This window comes from Macrobrachium nipponense, chromosome 44 (genome assembly GCF_015104395.2).
Source record: "Macrobrachium nipponense isolate FS-2020 chromosome 44, ASM1510439v2, whole genome shotgun sequence".
In the NCBI taxonomy this organism is placed as follows: Eukaryota; Metazoa; Arthropoda; class Malacostraca; order Decapoda; family Palaemonidae; genus Macrobrachium; species Macrobrachium nipponense.
The window spans coordinates 15094439-15118438 of record NC_087221.1 but is presented as its reverse complement, the minus strand read 5'-3'; the positions used below and the strand labels follow the sequence as shown (position 1 = coordinate 15118438).

General features: G+C 36.6%; 1 protein-coding gene across 1 annotated transcript in view; it reads left to right on the top strand.

Annotated features, from left to right (window-relative positions):
• Positions 1–13002: 13002 nt before the first annotated feature.
• Positions 13003–24000, top strand: part of LOC135203831 (class A basic helix-loop-helix protein 15-like) — a 462350-nt gene continuing 451352 nt past the window's right edge. Inside the window, exon 1 of the mRNA XM_064233800.1 lies at positions 13003–13035. Within this exon, the coding sequence (XP_064089870.1) occupies positions 13019–13035 (17 nt within the window). The 5' untranslated portion in view covers positions 13003–13018. The remainder of the gene's footprint in view (positions 13036–24000) is intronic.

The window sequence follows — 24000 nt, the reverse complement described above, 5'->3', positions numbered from 1 at the left end:
AGTACTCTCCTATTATTCTGTGGCAGTTGTATTTTTCCGTCTTTCATGCTTGCTTATTATTTATGGTAAAGCGCAAAAAGAAATGTAGGTAATATATTTGTCAATTTGTTCTTCATTGAAGTTTCAGGTTAGTCCAGTTAAGACGAAACGACGACTATCGAAACAAAACTTGCTAGATTTAGCCATCCATTCTAAAGGAAGTTCGAACAATAGTGCATACAGCACTTCACTGTCCGCACTACAGCTACACTGTTCTTGCAATAAGGCAAAATTTGACGTTCTTGTACATGAAGAGTACCTCACCCTTCACAAATGTTTAATATAATATATTTGACAGTAATTAAATTTATATTTTACTCCTTTTGTTTCCCTTTATGTTTCTCTGCTTTTTGTATTTTAACTTGTGAGATATAAGTTGTGTGGATGCTGTCATCTATAGTTCATTTTGCGTTCTCCCACAAGGATGCGCATAAATCGTGCATAGTAATCGTAACAGACTTGCATTATTGATGTCAATAATGAAAATTGAGTCATTGTCATAACGCAATAACACCTTGGCAGAGGGGCACAGCAGGTGATATCTGATATATATCAGCAGACCACTCCTGAAATTAATATGGTTACGATGACTTCCCAGTTCAGTAATTCGGCCGAGTGAGATTGGTCGCTTCCAGCTCGTGCACTTCACACGAAGTTCTCCTACAATGATTATTGTTACCTGGATATGGATGTGGGTTCTGCTCGGCTTTGCTTGTTTGCGATGGGGCCCAAACAGCTGCCAGGTTGAGTGACAGGAGGAAGACAGTTAAGGGTGAGGAAGATGGAAGTCGGGTGAGGAGAGGGAAAGAACAGGTGGAGTACCATCGGTATACAAAATATTGCATCTGTTCCTTTTAATGTTTCAGACAAAAGGCATTCGGGAGTATTCAGCAAGCGCTATCTGGCAACTGTTCGCCAGGTGGCGCAGGCGCACGGTATGCCATGATGACAGACTAAACTAAACGTTTCTGTCACTCGATTACGGGTTGCCCCAGAGCAAGATCCCGTTCCTGCACAAGGCTGGCTTGATATAAAACAAACGAACGAGTCACTCGCTACTGGATACTATGCGGGCAATGCGTATCCGTTAGCCAAGTTAAATAACATTTCATTTCAAGGAAATTAAAATTACATTCGGTTTTCGTATTGACTGCTAGAGGTATTGTATCTAATCTCACGCTGTGATGTCGGTTCGTTGCTGTAGCGTCAGTGGCATTTGTTGGTATGTTTGTGCAGGTCGTCCAGCGAGTGTTGGGTTTGTTCTTTGATTTTTGAACCGTGACATTTCATTTGATGGAAATTGCTGCGTATTTCCTCTACTTCCGAGTTCGAGCTCCCATCATATCGATGAATTGCTTTCAATATAGGTACAGCTGTTTACACATGCTACATTTTTTTTTTTTAATTGAAAATTCATGATTGATAAACACACACACACACACACACACACACACACACACACACACACACACACACACACACATATATATATATATATATATATATATATACTATATATATATATAGTAATATATTAAGCGAATACCACAGGAAAATGATAGTCAGAAATCCAAGCGCTTTCGTCTGTACTAAGACATTGTCTTAGTAAAGACGAAAGCGCTTGGATTTCTGACTATCATTTTCCTGTGGTATTCGTTTATTTAATGAAGTCACGTGCATCTACTGTAATTCTTTAAGCATATATATATATATATATATATATATATATATATATATATATATATATATATATATATGTGTGTGTGTGTGTGTGTGTGTGTGTGTGTGTGTGTGCGCTCGCGCGGCCGCACGTGCATGAAATGCCACCTTCTGCCTTGACCAATTAATTGCCGCAGAAAAAGAGAAAGTGGTGGGTTGGGTAGGGGGGGGGGTTTGGGGGAGTTGCCCCATTCGCGCATAAACGCCTCGTAACCGACAAAGGTGGTCGAAGCAAACAATGAGGCGCTTGAAATAGAAATTGATTCATTTAACGCAGCGCCTGATTAAACGGCGCCGACGGCGGAAGATCTAAAGCTTGGCGTCCTTTGTGAATTAATGGTAACCCAGCCAATAATTAACCGGAACTGACTCCGTTCTTTATTGGTATTGGTTAATCTGGCGGCATATACCTTTTCCTCGGAAGCTCGGGGCGCAGGAAGGGAGAAAAATGACAAATAGATATTGCGTTGTCTAAATGGCTATTTGGGTGCTATTTTATTTCTATTTGCTTTGTAGTATTGTATTTTGGGTGGAATACGAAGTGGTGCAGGAGGGATTTGGAATATTTATACAGCAGTTAACTTTGTTACGGAGTCGATGAATAGGATTAAATTCGCGTCCGGCGGTAACGATGTGATTTCAGAATTGGTCGTTTTTAATTCATTCGGAATTTTCCTTCGGGGATTTTTCATTTGCTCCTTCTATTTGACAAATTCCGGAAGATTCGACATCTGTCTGTCCCAGTGGCAGAACTACTGGGGGTGCAGTGCACCAGGGCCCACTGCGATTGGGGCCCCATCAGGCCCCATCATAATGTCTTCGTAGATTGATTTGGTAATACATTTGTAAATATGTTTAGGTAATAGATATAATGAAAATATAAATGATAATGATGATGATGATCATAGTTGTAGTAGTAGTAGCAGTTCTTATTCTTATCTATGCTATAGTATCACAATCATCATCATCATTACTACAACTATTATTAGTATTTTTATCAATATTGTTGTTTTTGTGATCACTACTACTACTACTACTACTACTACTACTACTACTACTACTACTACTACTATAATAATAATAATAATAATAATAATAATAATAATAATAATAATAATAATATAGTTATAATAATGGTAATGATGGTACGTACTATAGTATAGACAAGAATAAAAGTTATAATAATAATACTAATAAAAATCCAAAGAAAACTCATAATCACATGAGTCGATAAAATGGAAAAGTAAATCCACAATAATATGTGTGTTTGATCTTGTTATTTTAAATAACAAGATCAAACAGACATGTTATTGTGGATTTACTCATCCACTAATAGTAATCATAAAATCTTAAAGATGATGATAATGATCATGATGGCAAGGAGACTTCTAATATTTTGGTAAGGTTTCTGCATTTCCATGCGCGCACATCACACACACACACACACACCACACACATATATATATAATGTTTATACAATATAGATGCATATATACAGGTATATATACATACACCCATAAATCAGATAAATATAGATGTGTGTGTGTTGATTTATTTATGAGCATTAGTTACCGGTAAATCGAGTAACGGCAATTAATTTTGCTTTTCAAGATAGAGGCGCACTCAAATAATTTGTGCCAGGGCCCATAATGACCTAGTTCCGCCACTGTTCTGGCAGTGTAGATCTGAAATTGACCTAACCAAGGGTGTAGGCATTGGGTGAGGGAAGGTAGGTACTTATTTTGATTCGTATAATCTGGTTATTTGGTTGTAAATTTATCCTGTAAATTTATCCTTATATTTGTATTTCTTTGTTTCTGTTTTGCTTTTGAGTTTTCCAGGGTTTTATTCCAATGACCTGTTGTTGTCATAAGGACAAAGAAAATATAAAAAATGACCTAATAATTGAGTTCCATGCTTACGTATTGAATTTATTCCTATGTCCTGTTGTTCCTTTGTCCTGATTCATCCATCTCCTCCACTAATTGTGATATTGAAAATGTTGATTACTTTGCAAGAGGAGCATCGGACGGAAATGTATTGAAGTGAGAGTTATTGGCAATCAGTTTTCTATTAATGAATAGTAATTCAGACACGAGAGGGAACTTGATCCTTAGATATAATGGGAAATTAATTTGAACATTTGTAAGTGCTCTTCCGCTAACACGGGAAATAGAATTGATTTAGCGACCTTATTGGTGTTCCCTTTGCGTTATATAAATGACACGCTTGCGAAATTCATTCTTTTTCATTAAGCACGCTGATTCGAAGCCAAATAGAACAATTTTATCGTTTCCTTTTTCTGTGCTGACGGTAAGTTTGTGGTTTGGAGCTTGCTTTAGAAGAAGAAGAAGGAGGAGGATGAGGAGGAGGAGAAGGGAGAGGCGGGGAGTGAGGAGGAGGATGAGGAGGAGGAGGAGGAGAGAGTAGGAGAGGAGGAGGAGGAGGGGAGGAGGAAAGGAGGAAGGAAGGAGGAGGAGGAGGAGGAGGCACAAAAGACCAGCTCCTGATAGACAAAATGGTAATGAAGAACAGTAGGAGAAGGAAAAAACCAACTAAGCATGGCATGGATAGACTATAAGAAAGCCTTCGACATGATACCACACACATGGCTAATAGAATGCCTGAAAATATATGGGGCAGAGGAAAACACCATCAGCTTCCTCAAAAATACAATGCGCAACTGGAATACAATACTTACAAGCTCTGGAATAAGACTAGCAGAGGTTAATATCACTGTCCCCACTACTCTTCGTAGTAGCCATGATTCCCATGACAAAAGTACTACAGAAGATGGATGCCGGGTACCAACTCAAGAAAAGAGGCAACAGAATCAACCATCTGATGTTCATGGACGACATCAAGCTGTATGGTAAGAGCATCAAGGAAATAGATACCCTAATCCAGACTGTAAGGATTGTATCTGGGGACATCAGGATGGAGTTTGGAATAGAAAAATGCGCCTTAGTCAACATACAAAAAGGCAAAGTAACGAGAACTGAAGGGATAAAGCTACCAGATGGGAGCAACATAAAACACATAGATGAGACAGGATACAAATACCTGGAAATAATGGAAGGAGGGGATATAAAACACCAAGAGATGAAGGACACGATCAGGAAAGAATATATGCAGAGACTCAAGGCGATACTCAAGTCAAAACTCAACGCTGGAAATATGATAAAAGCCATAAACACATGGGCAGTGCCAGTAATCAGATACAGCGCAGGAATAGTGGAATGGACGAAGGCAGAACTCTGCAGCATAGGTCAGAAAACCAGGAAACATATGACAATACACAAAGCACTACACCCAAGAGCAAATACGGACAGACTATACATAACACGAAAGGAAGGAGGGAGAGGACTACTAAGTATAGAGGACTGCGTCAACATCGAAAACAGAGCACTGGGGCAATATCTGAAAACCAGTGAAGACGAGTGGCTCAAGAGTGCATGGGAAGAAGGACTAATAAAAGTAGACGAAGACCCAGAAATATACAGAGACAGGAGAATGACAGACAGAACAGAGGACTGGCACAACAAACCAATGCACGGACAATACATGAGACAGACTAAAGAATTAGCCAGCGATGACACATGGCAATGGCTACAGAGGGGAGAGCTCAAGAAGGAAACTGAAGGAATGATAACAGCGGCACAAGATCAGGCCCTAAGAACCAGATATATCCAAAGAACGATAGACGGAAATAACATCTCTCCCATATGTAGGAAGTGCAATACGAAAAATGAAACCATAAACCACATAGCAAGCGAATGTTCGGCACTTGCACAGAACCAGTACAAAAAGAGGCATGATTCAGTGGCAAAAGCCCTCCACTGGAGCCTGTGCAAGAAACATCAGCTACCTTGCAGTAATAAGTGGTACGAGCACCAACCTGAGGGAGTGATAGAAAACGATCAGGCAAAGATCCTCTGGGACTATGGTATCAGAACGGATAGGGTGATACGTGCAAACAGACCAGACGTGACGTTGATTGACAAAGTCAAGAAGAAAGTATCACTCATTGATGTCGCAATACCATGGGACACCAGAGTTGAAGAGAAAGAGAGGGAAAAAATGGATAAGTATCAAGATCTGAAAATAGAAATAAGAAGGATATGGGATATGCCAGTGGAAATCGTACCCATAATCATAGGAGCACTAGGCACGATCCCAAGATCCCTGAAAAGGAATCTAGAAAAACTAGAGGCTGAAGTAGCTCCAGGACTCATGCAGAAGAGTGTGATCCTGGAAACGGCACACATAGTAAGAAAAGTGATGGGAACTCCTATAAGGATGGCAGGATGCAAACCCGGAACCCCACACTATAAATACCACCCAGTCGAATTGGAGGACTGTGATAGAGCAAAAAAAAAAAAAAAAAAAAATAATAATAATAATAATAATGGAGAAACAAATCCACAGTTATGTAAATGTACATATATTTCAGCTTAAGGGGAACCGTACAGATTCCCGAAAGCTATCTTTGCTGTTTTTAAACTGAAATATATGTACATTTACATAACTGTGGATTTGTTTCTCCATTTGAAGACTCGTGCTACGATGAGGATTTTTTAATAATAATAATAAAAGAACATGAAATATGGAAGTTGCTGAAAATCCACATTATATAATGAGAAAGATGGTTTCCAAGGTAGCAGTTTGTCTCCGGAAAGTCAATACTCATGTGCAAGATCCGTTTTGCATTCTCGGGGTATTTTCTGTCACTCACAATTATACTCAGAAATTCAATAGGCACACTTAAAATCATAAGTATTATTGGTTTCGCCGGAGGTAATAATAATAATAATAATAATAATAATAATAATAATAATAATAATAATCCTATTGTGTTTACGTAAGCCAGTTTTGGAGTGGATGAAGGGATTGCTGAGCCAGCTCTCCTTTATGGATGTGAAATGTTTGTTTGCTGAGATCAAAGGAAAATTGTTGAAGGTGCTATCATGAACTGTTTGCTTGGTATATTTGACACGAGAATTGAACGATTGAGATTTGTGGAAATAGCACAAGTGAAAAGCTAGATAGGTGTTCTTTTAGATAGTTGGGTCAAGTGGAAAGAGTATGGTAAGATAGATTGGTTGGTGAAGAGCGTATATACTTCAAAAGTGTTAGGATGGATAAGGAGAGGAACACCTAGAAAGCCCACTAATGAATGAGGTCACAGAAGCGTTGGCGTGGGATGACCTTCATATCCAGAGAGACCATGATGTATTATTGTAGGTGAATGGTGCTGTATTGTGTTTGAAGAGCGTTTGACGCAATGCTGATGAGCCTTCAGCGAAGGTGTATAAAGATTTTGTTATGAAAGTTTTATGTCCAGGGTATTCATCCTGGCGTCAGCATTCAACAGAAAAGTGACCACAGTGACTTTTTCCCTTCGTTAGGGAAAACGGCTTAAAGTTGAATTCATATATAAAGGGTATGTACACACACACACACATATATTTATATGATATATATATATATATATATATATATATATATATATATGCGTAAGTACATGCGTATACGTATATAAGTATATATGCTCAGTGAACAGTTTAAAAATAATGTAAATTGGTAGTACAGACCTGTATCCGCATAAATATATATTTGTGTACTCTTAATTTCTAAAACTATACTCATTAACGAATTTTAACCCTAATATTTCTTCCCCAAGGGAAATGAATGCGATTTCTGAATGTTATTACCTCCATTAAATCTTAGACAAGGAGAATTCGATGATTTACTGGTATGTTAAGAATTTAAGCATATCTAATCTGCTTTATTTATTACGGGGCGATTCCCTTGTGATCCAGTTTTATGAGATAGCAGTCATGAAATATATTGCATATTATAATATCAAATAATGAGTTACGATTTTTTTTATACTTATTTGGTTCTAGACCGAACAGTTTAAATTTTTCATACAAGCTGTTGCTAGACCTTCAAGCCAAAGAGTGTCCACAGGAAAAGTCAAGTAGCAGCATTTTAGAATAAGCTGAACACTTGAACATTTCGTGGGAATAAAAATCAAGCAGCTCGGATAAACAAACGCACCGCAAAGGCATTCTTGTCCTAAAAAACAAGTTTCCTTTTCCCCCCAAATAATGAGTTTGTTTGGAGAAGGATAAAAAAAGGGAGAAGAAAATATTTTAATCAAGGTTTTTCCTTAACGAGGAATAAACAGCGCTGTTGTCTCGCAACAGCCAAAACAGTACCGGTACTACGAATCCCCAGGCAGTAACTAATTAAGGGGCCGATGGGGAGGGGACGGGAGGGAAGGAGAGGAGAGGGGAGGGGAGGGGATGGAAAAGCAGGAATGTTACGAAAGGTAGACCGGAATGGAGAGGTGTATGGGCTCCATCAGTGGGGAGAAATGGGTCGTGGCATTGGTGGGGAGAGGGTGGGGGCCGTTTGATATGTGAGTGAGAGGTGGGTATGTTGAACGCGTATAAAAACATTATGAGACCAACAACAGAATCATGAAAACAGTCATGCGACTGATGATCAAGAAGTTTCTCTCTTAGGTGCCTCAGTGGCGTGGTCGGTATTGTCTTGGCCTGCCACCTCGGTGGCCGCGAGTTCGATTCTCTTGCATTCCATTGAGGTGTGAGAGATGTGTATTTCTGGTGATAGAAGTTCACTCTCGACGGGGTTTGGAAGTCACGTAAAGCCGTTGGTCCTGTTGCTGAATAATCAATCACAGGTTCCATGTAGCGTAAAAACACCATACAAACAAAAGAAGTTTGTCTCTTTGCTATTTGTTCTGGTAACTGGTTATGCAGGACATATGGTATTTCCCGTTAGGGGTTTGTGCTTTTAGTTTACCTCGCGTCGTGCATCCACTTTTTACCCTTTTACTTTACCTATATATCCTCAACACTCCGAACTGTTACCTCTTAATACAACTGGGGGTTTTCTCCTGCTTCCACATATAAATCAATGTATTTCTTTTCCTTTATTTTGCGGATCTTATATCTCGCTGTCCAAACACACTTCAACGCCGTGTCACTCACTGTCTTGAGCACTGAATGGCTGAAAGTGCCCCAGTGGGCCAGTGCTTGGCAGCCTAAATTTCATAAGCCATACATCATTCACAAATCACAACACGTTTTGGGAACGCGGTGTACTTAAATATCTGACGGTGCATTTAACATCATATTACCAACATTCCTTCGAAAGTTCTGTGTATAATCTTTTCATACAAAAGATAAGATACTCTCAGTACATTCACTTATACGCAAAATAAGAGTGTTTCTTTTCTTCGCCTAGACCTTGCAGCTTTGAAATTTTTAAATCAATAAAAAATATATGTAGTATCCTAATACTTAATTATAGCGATCACTGACATTCTCATTCTATTCGTCCACTAAATTTATTTACCATCTGAATCATACGTCATGAGGAAATATTGATTTGTGAATAATACAGGAGTAGATCTTTAATATCACCTTGACCATCTCCAGCGTCTGAGAACGGAGGCAGTGGTGGATGGGCTAACTATTTGCCCATCTCAGGTAGAGGTTTGGGACAAAAACAATAGTTAGTAACCCATTACAGTGTTATTGACACTTAGATGAATTTAAGGTTGGATCTAAGGCCCCGTCAGAAGCGCAGATACAGCAGGAAAATTTCAGACTTTTCCCGCTTCTGACGTCAAATCGAACACAGTTCGTCGGGCAAAGCTCGACCGTGTGGACGGGGCTTAAGGCTAACTAACGGCTTCACTATTGAAATGCGGAATTCGAGTGTAAGTTCTACATTCAATAGGCTTAAAAAGTTTACTCTGTGGCTGACTGAATGACTGGAGGCAGTACCATTGGATTCTTTCAAAATTGACTCGTAATTTTACAAAATTCATTGCAGTCGAAACATTACTGATTCCATGGTTATTTAAAGACATTAGTACCAAACACACACACACACACACACACACACACACAACACCACCACACACACCACAACACAACCTTTTGAAAAGAAAATGCGTTTATAACAACGTTAAGATACTCGAAGCATTTAATTTAACGTTCACATGACATCTGTGAAGTTAAACAATATAGATTACCACTATAAAATCATTATTGGTCTTCTGTATAAAAAAAAAACAATTGGTGACCAGATATTATTAGGGTGCTTATACTTCACTACCTTCAGTTTAGCAATTTCGTATTTAAATCGTCTGTGTAAAGCTAGTTTTCAATCAGGTACAGTTTTCAAGCTGAACAGTCGTAAGTCATTGCAATATGTACAAAAAAGCAAAATGACAAATTGAAAAGTTGAAATAAATGCAAATTTTTCCAAATACGAAAATGTTTATACTTCTATTAAAAAGAATATCTACGTTCAAAAGAATATCTGTTAAAAAACTTTTTTTTTTTTACATGCGAAACTACGTTAAATTGCCTTTCTACTGTTATGTAGCTTTCATCTAATTATGCCAGCCAATGTGCTGCAGCCAATCATATTTTTGTCATTTTTGATGGTTAGGGTACATTTAAATTAAAATTAAGTTCAATTTTTATTATAGCATTAGGTGAATCCAAAAGATCTTTTTTGCATTTCTGATTTGTACCGACATTATATACATATAATGTATATGAAGTACTTGATGAATTATCAACACGACTCACTTGCAATACTAATTAAATTTTACCGTCATTTTTTACGGAAACGGTACACCGCCATCAAATATTTAATTCTCACAACAAAAATGGATTTTTGCAATTAGTATGGAAAGTCTTTTTATCAAAGAGAGAAAACACACCACAAAAGCTAACGAATACGTTTGAGCACAATACATAAAAAATATTTAATAGGTTTAAAGTGCACAAAAAAAATTCTAGCAGGCTTCAAGTGTGATTAACGGGCAACTATTATTATTATTATTATTATTATTATTATTATTATTATTATTATTATTATTATTATTATTATTAATTCTGCATGAGTCCTGGAGCTACTTCAGCCTCTATTTTTTCCAGATTCCTTTTCAGGGATCTTGGGAACACTAGGCACGATCCCACACTATGAATACACTATGAATAAAAATAATAATAATAATTTTTCAAAGATTCCTTCGTCACCATCATCGAGAACTTGCTCTTACCTACACCTGCAGCATCGTGCACCTTTGGTTTCAGGTGAGACAGGTAGTCGATGAATAGCACAGAGATGCCTGTGTGACCTGGAAACCCTCTCCCCCCTTTCGTATCTAGCTAGGCACAAGGGCCCACATCTTCTTCTTCTTCTTCTTCTTCTTCTTCTTGTAAATGCATTTACTTCCCCACCACATTAACCTCTCACCATCTTTATCGTTGTTGCATTCTTATTCTTGCTTTTCCTTGTGATTTTTCTTTTTCCTAAACCAGCGTCTATATTTTGTACCTTTTGAAAATCTGGAGACTGCCCTTCCAAGGGAAATTAGTTATGCTTATGCATTTTCAATGTTTTTTGGGGATTAATGTTAATTTTACTATAATATAAGATTTATATAAAAATCTGGAAATCTCTTCTCGCTAGAGGGAGAGGAGGGTATGCTGTCAATCTGTAAGATTAATGAGTTGCGTTGAGTTATTTTTGCCTTATTTAATGCTACAGACTTTTTTGCGTTTTTTTTATAGAGTTGCGTTTTTGTGTTGTTTTTATTATGTGCATTTGTGCCTTGTATTCAGGTGGGTTACCTGATGAACTGGTATTCTGAAGTTGGCGCGACTTTCATCGATGATGGAAATAGAACAAAAATGAACATGCCATGAATAGAATTTACAGCTCCAAAGCGTATATATGCATGTATGCGCTCAATTTATTGATAAATATAAATGCAGCTGTATCTTCAGTTTGTTTTATTAATATGGAAGGTTATTCACCTGCATTAATTGATTGATAAACTTAAGATTAAAAGTCACAGTTAGAAAGTTAAGTATATCTTAGTTTAACCAGACCACTGAACTGATGAATATCTCTCTTAGGGCTGGCCCGAAGGATTAGATATTTTTACGTGGCTAGGAATCAATTGGTCACCTAGCAACTGGACCTACAGCTTATTGTGGGATCCGAACCAATTATATCGAGAAATGAATTTCTATCACCAGAAACAAATTCCTCTGATTCCGCGTTGGCCGATGGCCGAGCCGAGAATCGAACTTTGGACCACCGCATTGGTAGCGGAGCGCGAAAACCACTCGACCAACGAGGAACTTGTCACAGTTTGAAGATCGAAATTTGACTGTAGGCGAGAAAAATGAAGTGCTAAGGTATTGGTGTCATAGATTTTAATAAGAAGACCTTCCAGTACATTTACTGCAAAGTGATTCGATATTTTAAGCTTGGCTCTCTGCCTTTGAAAAAACTCTCTCTCTCTCTCTCTCTCTCTCTCTCTTCCTTCTTGAAAGTAAATATTAGACTCGGCGTCGTTAATTACCAGAACTTCTGTGAAGGTGAATATTAGTTCAGGCGTTTTCACAAGTATTTACCTCTCAGCAGAACGCCTTCATTTACGGATTTGCTCAATTTCCAGCTAACTCGAACAAGTTTCTATCAAGTTTCTATTTTTGAAACGGCATCCCAGAGAATGTCGTTGCAATTGGAACTTCAAAAGTTCAAGAGAAAATCCAATGCGTTACTACACAAATACAATAGTCTTCTTGCATTTTGATACATTTCTATCTGGTTATCTTTTTATTATTTTCTATTTTTATTTAAGTGGTAATACTTCTTTCTGTATTTGCATTTACTTTCTCTTACTTCTTTCTAATAAACAGTATAGTCTTTGGAAGTTTGAATTTCGAGTCGGTAGCCCCTGTGGGCTTGTTGCATATGAATAAGTATCAACTACTGATTAATAATAATAATAATAATAATAATAATAATAATAATAATAATAATAATAATAATAATAATGTTTGTTGTTGTTGTTGTTATGATTTATTTTTATTTATTTTTATTATTATTTTTTTTTTATTATTATTTTTATTATTTATTATTTTCCCAACTCTCCCTTTATGATTGTTCACAGTCTCCCGGGATGAATTGCAATTGTTTTTACACCGCTGTTTAAAGTCTGTCAAAGTTGTCTTTAGCTATATATTTCACATGTCTGTACGTTTATGCGTCCCTTAACACGTTATTGTATATTTATTACTTTATATATCAAGTTTTACTACAGATCAGTTTTGCTTCATGTCAGGCATATGTAATAAGATTTTCAGTCATTTTCATTTTTATCTTTCAGGTACGTGATGTCCGGCAGATTATGGCGATTAGGGAAAGGTAATGTATCTATCATTATATGTTATATATATATATATTATCTAATAGATATATAATATATATATATTTATATATTATATATACTGAGACCACCGTAAAACCACCAATGTACCGACCGCTACCGTATATTTCAATATATTTTTAAGGGACAATCATTGTATCTTGAAAATGTGTTGGTGAATCCTTTTATTTTCGTGCGTTGACTCAACTATATATATATATATATATATATATATATATATATATATATATATATATATATATATATATATATATATTGTACCATTCAATAATAAATGGGCGTCAAATAATTTTCCCGTCTGTGTATATGCCAGTAATATTACTCTTTGATTTTGTAAGTTAGATTTCTTTGATGTGTCTGATTTTGTCGCGTTTTAAAGATGATTAGGCGTAATGTATTGCAGTGTCTTTAAAAAATGAAAGCAGCAAGAGTTAATAATCAAAATGCCGGTTGGAAGTTGGATCGAAGAATTTGCTAAACATTTGTGCAAATAAAAGGTCAAAAGTACGAGCTGGATATAACAAATAGTTTTATGCGTTTGCCATAAAAGCTATTTGACATATAAAGTAATAGAGATACTACAATAAATTTTTTTCCGATTATATATATATATATATATATATATATATATATATATATATATATATATATATACATGTATATATATGTATATGTGTGTGTGTGTATTACCTCTTTTTCACAGCAATTATGCAGTATGGCGTGGAACTGTCATATTTTGTGTGTGTGTGTGAGTACGCTTCATGCGTGTCAAGGTTTCATGTTCTGTATCAGTAACGCATTTTCATATATGGTTTGAGAACTGTGATCACTTTAACCTAAATATTTACGTACGCATAATAGTATTCTAGAATTGCTCGACATGAACAAGTAATGTACAGAATTTACTAGAGATCTTGTAAATGCGACGCAATTTCAAAATTATTTAAATTTTTCTCCTTTAGCGGCACTGCACTGGTGCGGTAGCCACCAAATATAATGTAAATAAAAAGACGTTTCTGATCTTTTCCGATAATTTGTTTGCAGTGACGCCTGTTTGGATTCGTTAGTTGTGAAATACGAAGAAACGAGAAATGATACATTTGGTTTTGCTGCCAGACCTTTCACTTGGAATGAGAGCCTTTGAGGCGATAAACACGGTATGATCAGTTACTTGTACTAAGGGGTGTGGTTTAAAGAAAAATGTATAAAAAAAAAACCACGTACTATTTCAGGAAATCCAGTTATACTGTAAACAATTGCATATAAACAAATGTGTCAAATCAGTGCCTGCGGTTTCATAACTTGAGCTGTGCCGTAGAAGGTGAATTTTGGGCGCTGATATGTTGACTTGTTGCAGACCGGACCTCTCATCCAAGCATTATTGTTTGCTCATTATGTGGGTTCAAGTGCTTTATAATGAATATATCATAACAGGAAATCTAACGTTAATTACTTAGATTCAATTGAAATGCTTACCGAAGTTGCTTGTGCATGGGCATACGACCGCATCCGTTGAGCCTTTGGACAAGGATTATATTTTCTTGGGAAATATCAGTGAAGTTAGCGGAATGTCTTGGCAGAAAGGAACCGTCAAAGCCCAGTGCTCGAAAGCCCTTTTCAGTTCAGGACGATCTTGGCTCGAGTGAATTCGGGGATGAAACTGAGAATGATTGAAAGCAGGATGTTCCAAAAGCAGACTGAATCAAGAGGCAGAAAAAAAAAATGAGACTTAGGTGAAATCAACAGATCCCTCTTGAAGTTGCAAGAAGATGCTTCAGGGCTGTTTGGACTTCAGTGCTGCTGGCAGGGATTGGGTTTTTACTGCGCTCCTTGTACGTCTCATACCAAAGGGCAATCTAAGTGATACTACTACAGGCAAACATTACAAATAGATAATGGAAGAGGGGCGTAGTCGTTGTATAATTTGAACTATCCCATTAAGAGAATCCTGCCGAGTTTATACTGTATGTTGGATCGCTAAAAACTAGACTTTTTCTTTACCATAAATGGTGACAATGTCGAATATATATATATATATATATATATATATATATATATATATATATATATATATATGTATATATATATATATATATATATTCATATTATATATATATATATATAATAATATATATATATATATATATATATATATATATATATATATATGATATATATATATCCAAGTAATAATATTATTTTGAAAAATAGTTGGTTCGCTTATCTTGACATGATCATTTATGTATATATATATATATATACATATATATACATATATATACATAATTATATATATATACATATATGTATATATATATATATATATATATATATATATATATATTTATATATATATATATATATATATATATCCATATCTATATATATATATATCTATATATATATATTTTATACATATATATATATATATATCATAATATATATATATATATCATGTAAATGTATAGTAAATATATATATATATATATATATATATGTATATATATATATATATATGTATGTATATATATATGTATATATATACATACACACACACACACACACACATATATATATATATATATATAATATATATATATATATATATATGTCTGTATGTGTATTTTTAATGGTATAATGACGTTTTAACCTTTCGACTTCGTCACACTTTTTTGTATACAACTTTCACTACAAGCATTTTATTCAAGTTTGGGAAAAATAAAAATACTTTTACCTCTTTGAGCAGTAATCCCTCTGAATATGAAAGCATCATTATGGTTATTTTACATACATACATTCATACATATGTATACATATATACACACGCTACCTAGCCAGTAATATTGTCAAGAAAGATTAACACAGCGAGGTAAAGAGCGGTAGAAAAACATATCAAATACGCTTAGAATCCCGGGAAAAAAGATGGAGGCGCCTCTTTATCTTTCTTCAGACTTGTTCGTGTCTGCGCCAAGGATTTCATTTATAAGGCATAGGATTATAGTGTTGGCAGCCATTTATTTTAACGTTCATTAGCAACGCACGCAACAAAGCTGCCTCGAAATAAATGATTTTTGCCCAAGGTGTGAATTGGTGAAATGCAGTGAATCTAGTCGGGTATTTTACTGATATTGTGCGTCTATCAGTCAGGTACATCGTGGCACACACGGGAAAGGCTCTCTTCAGTGCGTGAGAATTTGTTATTGCTGGAATACTTAATTACATTTACATACCGAGTTCTCGTCTCAATATTCAAGGATTATTTTGTTGGCTCATTTGACAATCGCTGTAATTGCTTTTTCCCCCTGGGTAATTATATACTACATTTCATCCCTGTTTACTTCATATGTATTCGACTCTCTCTCTCTCTCTCTCTCTCTCTCTCTCTATGTGTGTGTGTGTAACTGTGCAGCGATGCATCTTCCAAACAAGTTTTTTTCATGTTGTTTTCCTCTGTGTGTGTGTGTGTGTGTGTTTAACAATGCAGCGCATCATCTTCCGAACAATATTTTTCATAGTGTTTTCCTCTCTCTCTCTCTCTCTCTCTCTCTCTTCATCTCTCTCTCTCTCTGAGTCCCCCCCCCGCCCTCCCTTTCTCCCAAGCACTGCCGCCGTTAATAAAGTTTCTGAGCAAAGCAATTTTCTCGGTGCGTCGGGGAAGCGGGCATTCTCGAAGCGTTTTCGTAATCCCCGGAGGGAAAAATGTGCTCAGATTCGAAAATATTCCTCCCAATATCTTTTGATTCACCTGGCCAGCTTCATTAGGCCGTCTTTGCCTCGATCGGAAGTGTTTGGGAAGCATTCTCTCAATTATTATGGAATCTCTACCGTCGAGGCTGGAAGCTGTGTTTTCTCGTTAGTGTTCAGTTGTGTTGGAGGGGGGTGCCCCTCTCTCTCTCTCTCTCTCTCTCTCTCTCTCTCTCTCTCTCTCTCTCTCTCTTAATTTTTATGCGTCCTCAACGCTTCTTTGTATACGCGGTTCCAGTCTGTCTGTCTCTCCGTCTGATATACAATTTTCGAACTCTCGGGTACATTGTTTGAACTCAAAGAGTATGTTAATGAATTATTGAGAGGAATTCCCCTTTTATAACCTTCGCCAGTTGTGTGTTTATTAGCTTTTGTCGGCTTGAATAAAACGATGCCATATTTCAAATATAGACAACAGTATTGAAATCAAGTGTTGTTGTCATTTTCTGTAAGCCGAGTTTGCTTGCATGGAAATGATCTTTCTAATCTAGGGTTCAGAATATTCGTATTTGATGTTATTGTCGTACCTCGTGCAGAGAACGAAGTGATGAAATGTCAGAAAAAAAAATAAAAAATAAAACAACGTTGATTGACTTCGTTTGATTACATACGATCTTGAAAAGCATTGGTGCTGAAGCGAATTAAATTATCCTCACGCAGATCAGGATTTCGTTTTTAACAATCAAGTATTTCTTGACGATTGTATACATCAACTTCTCAATCGACCCCCTACTCCAACAGTCAACCTCACCGTCGCCCTCCCCCCTTAAGAGCACACACACCATTAGTAGAATTAATAAGACTTGAAGTAAAAACGTGACGTTAGATGCGCCGTGCATATAACTCTTACGAATAAATGTAGCTTTTGTGATCCTGTGGTAGTCAATATCAATCAATCTCCATGTTTGAGGAAGGACACGGCAAAGACTTCGATGTCCTCGGGCTGTCTTCATTCAAGAGCGGGTCGAAAGAAAACATCATCTTTCTTTCCTCGTTTCTTGCAAGAAAAACGAACTTGAATTCTTGGTAGGTGTCCTCCTAAGACTTTCATATCTGGCGTTTTGCAGGATAGTGGTTCGGTGTCTGTTGTGTTTAGTCATTAGAAGAGGCAAGTTTATTGGCCTTGAGAATAAACTGCAGTAAGCATTATACGGCTGTTGTCCATTTTTTTTTTAATTCAGTAAATGAAACCTATTTGGAACTCACATCACTTCCTCTCCGATTGGTGCATATCTGATGTGTAGCCAACGTTCAAGACATATGGAATATGTGATACTAGAAGCAGAGAGAGATTTTGCCCATTACAGACTGTTCCTTATCAATATTTTGACTGATGATCACTCAGCTCACTCAAGGTTTTGGTTTGTCTCCCCTAAACTGGCAATAGCGAAAAAAGAATATGGCTGTTTTTCAGCTCGTGTAGTGGAGCATTATCTTCTGTATACATATTTCTGTAGGTAAATTTAAGTGGTACGTATTTCGGATATCGTGCAGCAGAAGCGACTTGAATAAACTCTTATCCTTAGAAGTTTGTAATACCTACAGTACCTTCTCATGGCTGTATAGAAAATGCCCGGTCAGATCATGCAAACTATGTAATACCCTTGAGTGTTCCAAGTATGACATGGAGAAGCTTATTGTTGAAATGACAGTTGTAACTGTTATCCAGCAAGCACATAATGATGAGCAGAAGTCATAAATAACAGTGCCTTCAAATCATTATATGTGTTAGGAACAAGGGTAACTGACTATTGTGTACAGACGAGTGATCCCATACCAACAGGCAGGGGCTTCAGGGTGTACCGCCCCTGCCTGCACGATCGAGGTTAGAAGTGATTCTTTAGCCTTCAGGACACTCAAACCCGAGGGTAGAAGGGACCTAGTAACTTTGGTAGGGAACCATTCTAGGAGAAGCTTACTCTTAATGTGAACCTTTTTCTCCAATCTTGAGATGTATCATGGTATTTCATGGTCTTTCGTTTGAGTTCCTTGCTTGTGGGTGAAATCAGGCATTTACCTCTTTTCTTTCACCTTCCTGTTTTTTTTCAAGTATGTAGGACAGGCTAGTGAAAAGCAAAGTTTGGTGGATTATCAGGATAGCACTTCTTATTTACTTAATGTTTGTCTTCTATACTTCTTATTTCTAAATCCATCCTGACTGCCCTCCCCCAGTTGATTTGGTAAGACTGGTGGGTTTCCATTTTGCCTTGCAAGGTGTCCCGGCTCTACCTTGTCGACCTTGTCTAAATTTAGTTGAAGCCTAACCTTGCAAGTAAGTACAGGTAGGTCAGGTAAAGATGATTGCTTAGGATTTTTAGTGTTATAGTACATTTTATACAACAAGCATGATATTACTTTATTCCACAAGTCAACATTAAGAGTTTGCAAGATAAACTTGACTGATGACATAACTCTATCCAAGTTTTTGAGATGAGAGTCAGCACCTGGAGACCACACTGGAGAACAGTACTCCTACTAAGAAAAAAGCAAGGGTTACAACGCTTAGATATACATAATAGCTTCTTCCCAAAATGAAAAACGGCTGGAAGAGTAGCATCATTGGTTTATGTAATCAGTTTGTTCTCCAGAGCTTACATGTCACTAGTATAAGATAATAAATAGCAAAGGTCTCAGAACACACTTTGAGGAAATCCTGAAATGATACTACTAAAGCTACTACACTGGGCATCAGTATAGACAATTTGGGTTCCACCTATTAAAAATTCATATAAAATGTCAATAAAAGGCTCTTTTGTTTAGAGCAGCATACAGCAGTTCCATTAGCTCCTACAAAGGGAGGCATTCTTAAATGAATTCTAAAATTGATGACTTGAGGGTTCCACCATTTGTGGTTATCACCACCAGAGAGCACGATCTCTTCACACCCTTTCAATAAGGTCTCTCAGCTCTCTCATAAACAACCTGAGCTTGATTTCTAAGTTCAGCGAAATGACACTACAAAAAGTCTGAGTAATGTTACATCGTAAATTATAAGACTTTTTTTTCATGGTGGGCAAGCTTACATGCAGCATTAAACCATGACTTATCTTAAAGAAGAAACTTGGGGATCTTAGAATGAATTTTCCTTCTGATAACAGTCTTATGGTAATCACTGAAACACCCGGTAATATTCGGAATAATTCTTTAAATATCACTCTACCGTAGCTCAATAAGATCACTTTGAATACCATCCCAATTGACCTGGGATTTCAAGTATAACTTTCTTAAAAAGCTAATATCAGGAACGACCTTATCTATCTCCACTTGAACCTTAATTAGACAATGATCAGTGGAACTAATTGGCAAACCTACTCCACAAGATATAATGTAACATCTGTGAATACAAGGTCAAGATGGTAGCCAGATTGGTGTGTTGGTTCATTATTAACTGCTCACAACCAGAAATAGTGTAGAATCTAGAGCAGCAACGCCATGATTATATGTGGCAGTAACTCTGCTTAGCCAGTCAGTGTGATGGGCGTTGTAATCACCAACGTAAATGAAACAAGCTAGTAAAAACATAAAGATTTATCCGCCTTCCACAGACTTGAATCATTTGTTTTGTGACATCCACACTCATTCGGTGGCCTGTGAGATGCAGATAAACCCTCTAGTATACAGAGCCATTCCATTGGCCCTTAGAATAGCATTGCAGCTGAGTACAATGAGCTTTAAAATGGACATTTTAAACCCTGGGATCAGCAGTTCTAATATGATGTTGTAAAGCAGACATTAAGAATTTCAAAACAAGAGAAGGTATCAAAATTAACAGCAGCTATATCCAAGTCCTTTTTATTATTATGTAAATCTGCGGACATTACTATTATTTAAAATACAATAATTCTGTGATCGATACTGTCGACCAGGATTAAGTTCGATAGCATCACCAGAAAGAATCAACAGTATACAACTAGCATCAAAGAATACTGGCAAACTTAATGAAAGCATTACGAGGAACTATATATATATATAATATATATATATATATATCTATATATATATATATATATGTATACACACTAATAAAAGTACCCCATAAAATCACCAAAATATAGAAAGAAAATAATTTCAGGAGATAGCTGTCTCTGAAATATAGTAATTTCTTTATTTTGGTGTTTTTATGGGCTCCTTTTATTAGATGAATTCTGTTGTAACAACATTTTTATCAGTCATATATACATACATGTAAAATCAATATTAAAAAGTGCTTGTCCATAAGACAAAATTATCTCCAGAATGAAACTAATCACCTGGGAGTAATCGTCACACCCAGCGAGGACAAATACCGATTTCCCAGACACGGAAGCGTTTCATGCACTTAATATTCCAGATACTATAATATCTGACCCAAAGCCCAAGAGGAAGTTGAATGAAATGCTGTTGGCTGTTATGGTAAGGTATGTCCCTAGAATGGTCAAGATCAGAACAGGTGACCAGCTGTGGTTTGATGATACATAAACATGAACTTACCATGACAAACAGACCAAATTCAGCATATGAAAACTACATTTCATTTGTTGAGTCCCGCCATGCTGCAAATAGAATTTACCATGTGCTGAGAAAAAACCTACATAAATTCCTTAAAGAAAGCGGAAACTCAGATCTGTGGTCGGCCAAATTAGCATTGTCTATTTTTGGGTCAGGCTCGTCTGGGAATAATGCTGAACTGCATCATCAAACTTTTGAAATTAGTAAATCAACTGAGAATTTGCCTCTCCCTGATATTTGTTATCCTGAACCTATTCTTATAAAATATACATTTCACAATGTTAAGAAATTTCATGATAATCCAGATAGTTGGGTGGGGAAGATCCTATTGGTTTTCCTTCCTTTCTTTGAAAAAGGGTTTATATATATGTTGTCTCCCAAGATGAGATTAGTAGGTTCTACAGACTTTTATGTAGCTGTATCTTTGTTGATGAGAGTAAGCTAATAATACAGTAGGCTACCTGTTCCAAAGAGGGGCTGATCTGCAGATCGTGCAAATGAAAAAAAGGCCAATTTCTAATATTTCTGTCCTCTCTCAAGTTCGTGAAAATCCATTTTTAAGGACTATACAAATATGTGGTATCCAAAGGATTGCTAGCAAATACAGTAGTCGATATGCATATAGGAAGCAGTTTGGCGCCTGCAGTGCTATTAGATTTGACATGCCATTTGCAAGAAAACCTTTATAGCGGTTATGAGTACAGAACAATTAATGCAGATTTTAGTGCTGCTTTTGGAGTAGGTGTAGCAAACGTAGGCCGATCATGTCCGGTGTTCCACAAGGCAATGTTGTAGCTCTGCTTGGTCTGCTGTTATTTTTAGTATATACAAGTGGTACTATGATCGATGACCTGGAAAACTGTATGGTTCAGTATGCCAGTGCAGCAACTCTTGTGGGTGTAGTAAAATCTCCATTTATGAGAAATGAAGGTGCTCTTAGTCGTGACATAGCGGATTAGTGAATGGTGTAGTCGTTGGGTTATGAGGTTGAACTCAGGTAAAACGAAAATACTATTGAATTGTAGATCTCGTACTGATTTTCCAATCTACCCTTTCGAGTGGTTGGGCCTCTGCTTAGTGTCTTAAGCTTTAACTATATTTTGCGTAACTTTTGATTTGCATCTTACTTTTGAGAAACTTCTAATAAAAGTTTCATCAAATGTCGAACGGAAGTTAGGTATTATACAAGGCCTCATATATTTATAGCAATGATAAAATCATCATATCCTGTTTTTGGTCATTTGTCCCTCCATTACTAGAATACTGTTCTCCGAGGTGGATGTCTGCTTCTGGCAGAGATTTTTAAATTTCAGATTAAGTGGTTCGTGGTGGTAGGTTTCTGTTTCCTGACACTAACAGTTATGATTTGGACCAGTGCTAGACTTATTTGTTAATTTTTCATATTGTATTTTAACGATGGAGTTTCGCTATCACATTTGATCTCCGATTCTCTTTTCCTGCTGAGAGCGACAAGATTTATTTACTCAGCAGCAGCAGCTATATGTAGTAGTAATGTGCCTCGCTGTCGAACTTGTCAGCTCCAAACGTCTTTTAAGCTCCTCAGTGGCGTGATCGGTATGGTCTTGACTTGCCACCTCGGTGGCCGCGAGTTCGACTCTCGGGCATGCCACTGAGGGGTTAGGGATGTGTATTTCTGCCTTCGGTACAATTCAGATGTTAAATTTCATACCTGAACAGAAAGGTGTCGAAAATGTAGAGTTGGGTAAACAAAACCTATTTAGAACCTAATCAGTCATTGGGTATCATGAGGTGTGGTCTACGAGTAAAAAATGTAACTTTGCTGACATTGCTTAAGGAACTTTTGTGTAAAGATTTTAAGTGGCAGTAAATACAAGACGAATTTTGTCTTGTAGGTAATAAAAGGTTTAGTCTTGTTGTTATTTATGGCTCTCAAATAAACCACATTCTTTATCAGCTATTTATTATAGGAAAATAACATTGCCCTTGTCCCCTGGCAAAGTATATTTAGGAGTAAGGGAACACCTTCCGCTTCCCCCACCATCCCTTTCCCCCTCCTGAGTTTCTCAAGTAATTCTCTTTTATGTGAAATCCGACTCCCATGTGACCCGGTATTACCAATGATCTCCCCTTTTTACCCGCAATATCTTTACTATTAGCTTCGTTATCCCCTACAGAACTCTAGTATCGCCATTTCGTAATACGATCGGTAGGAAAAAAACATGTTGTTATGGTCGAGCAGGAGAGAAAAATTGTTCCCTCTGCGACAGTTTCATTTTGGTTCATATCAAAAGTCGGGGTCTACTCTGGCGTTGCTTTATTTCTATGCTTGTATTTTTTGTGCGTCTGTCTGACTGGTTCGGACTGGAATTCGTGTATGAAGATCTTGAAGAAGCTGCAGTTCTGTAACATCCAGCAGAATCAGTGTACAAATAGTTGTAGAAATTATAGAAATAAATATTCATAATTCACCCTCTTAGTTACTAAGTTGCAAAAAGGCTGTTGCCGACGACCGCTACAGAGGCTTAAAACAGGCATTTTCAACATTTGAAACCATGTCGTATATTCAGTATATTATATAATGCACACACATATATAATATATATTTTATATATATTATATAATATATATATATATATATATATATATAATATATATATATATATATATGTATATACACACACACACACACACACACAATATACGTATATATATATATATATATATATATA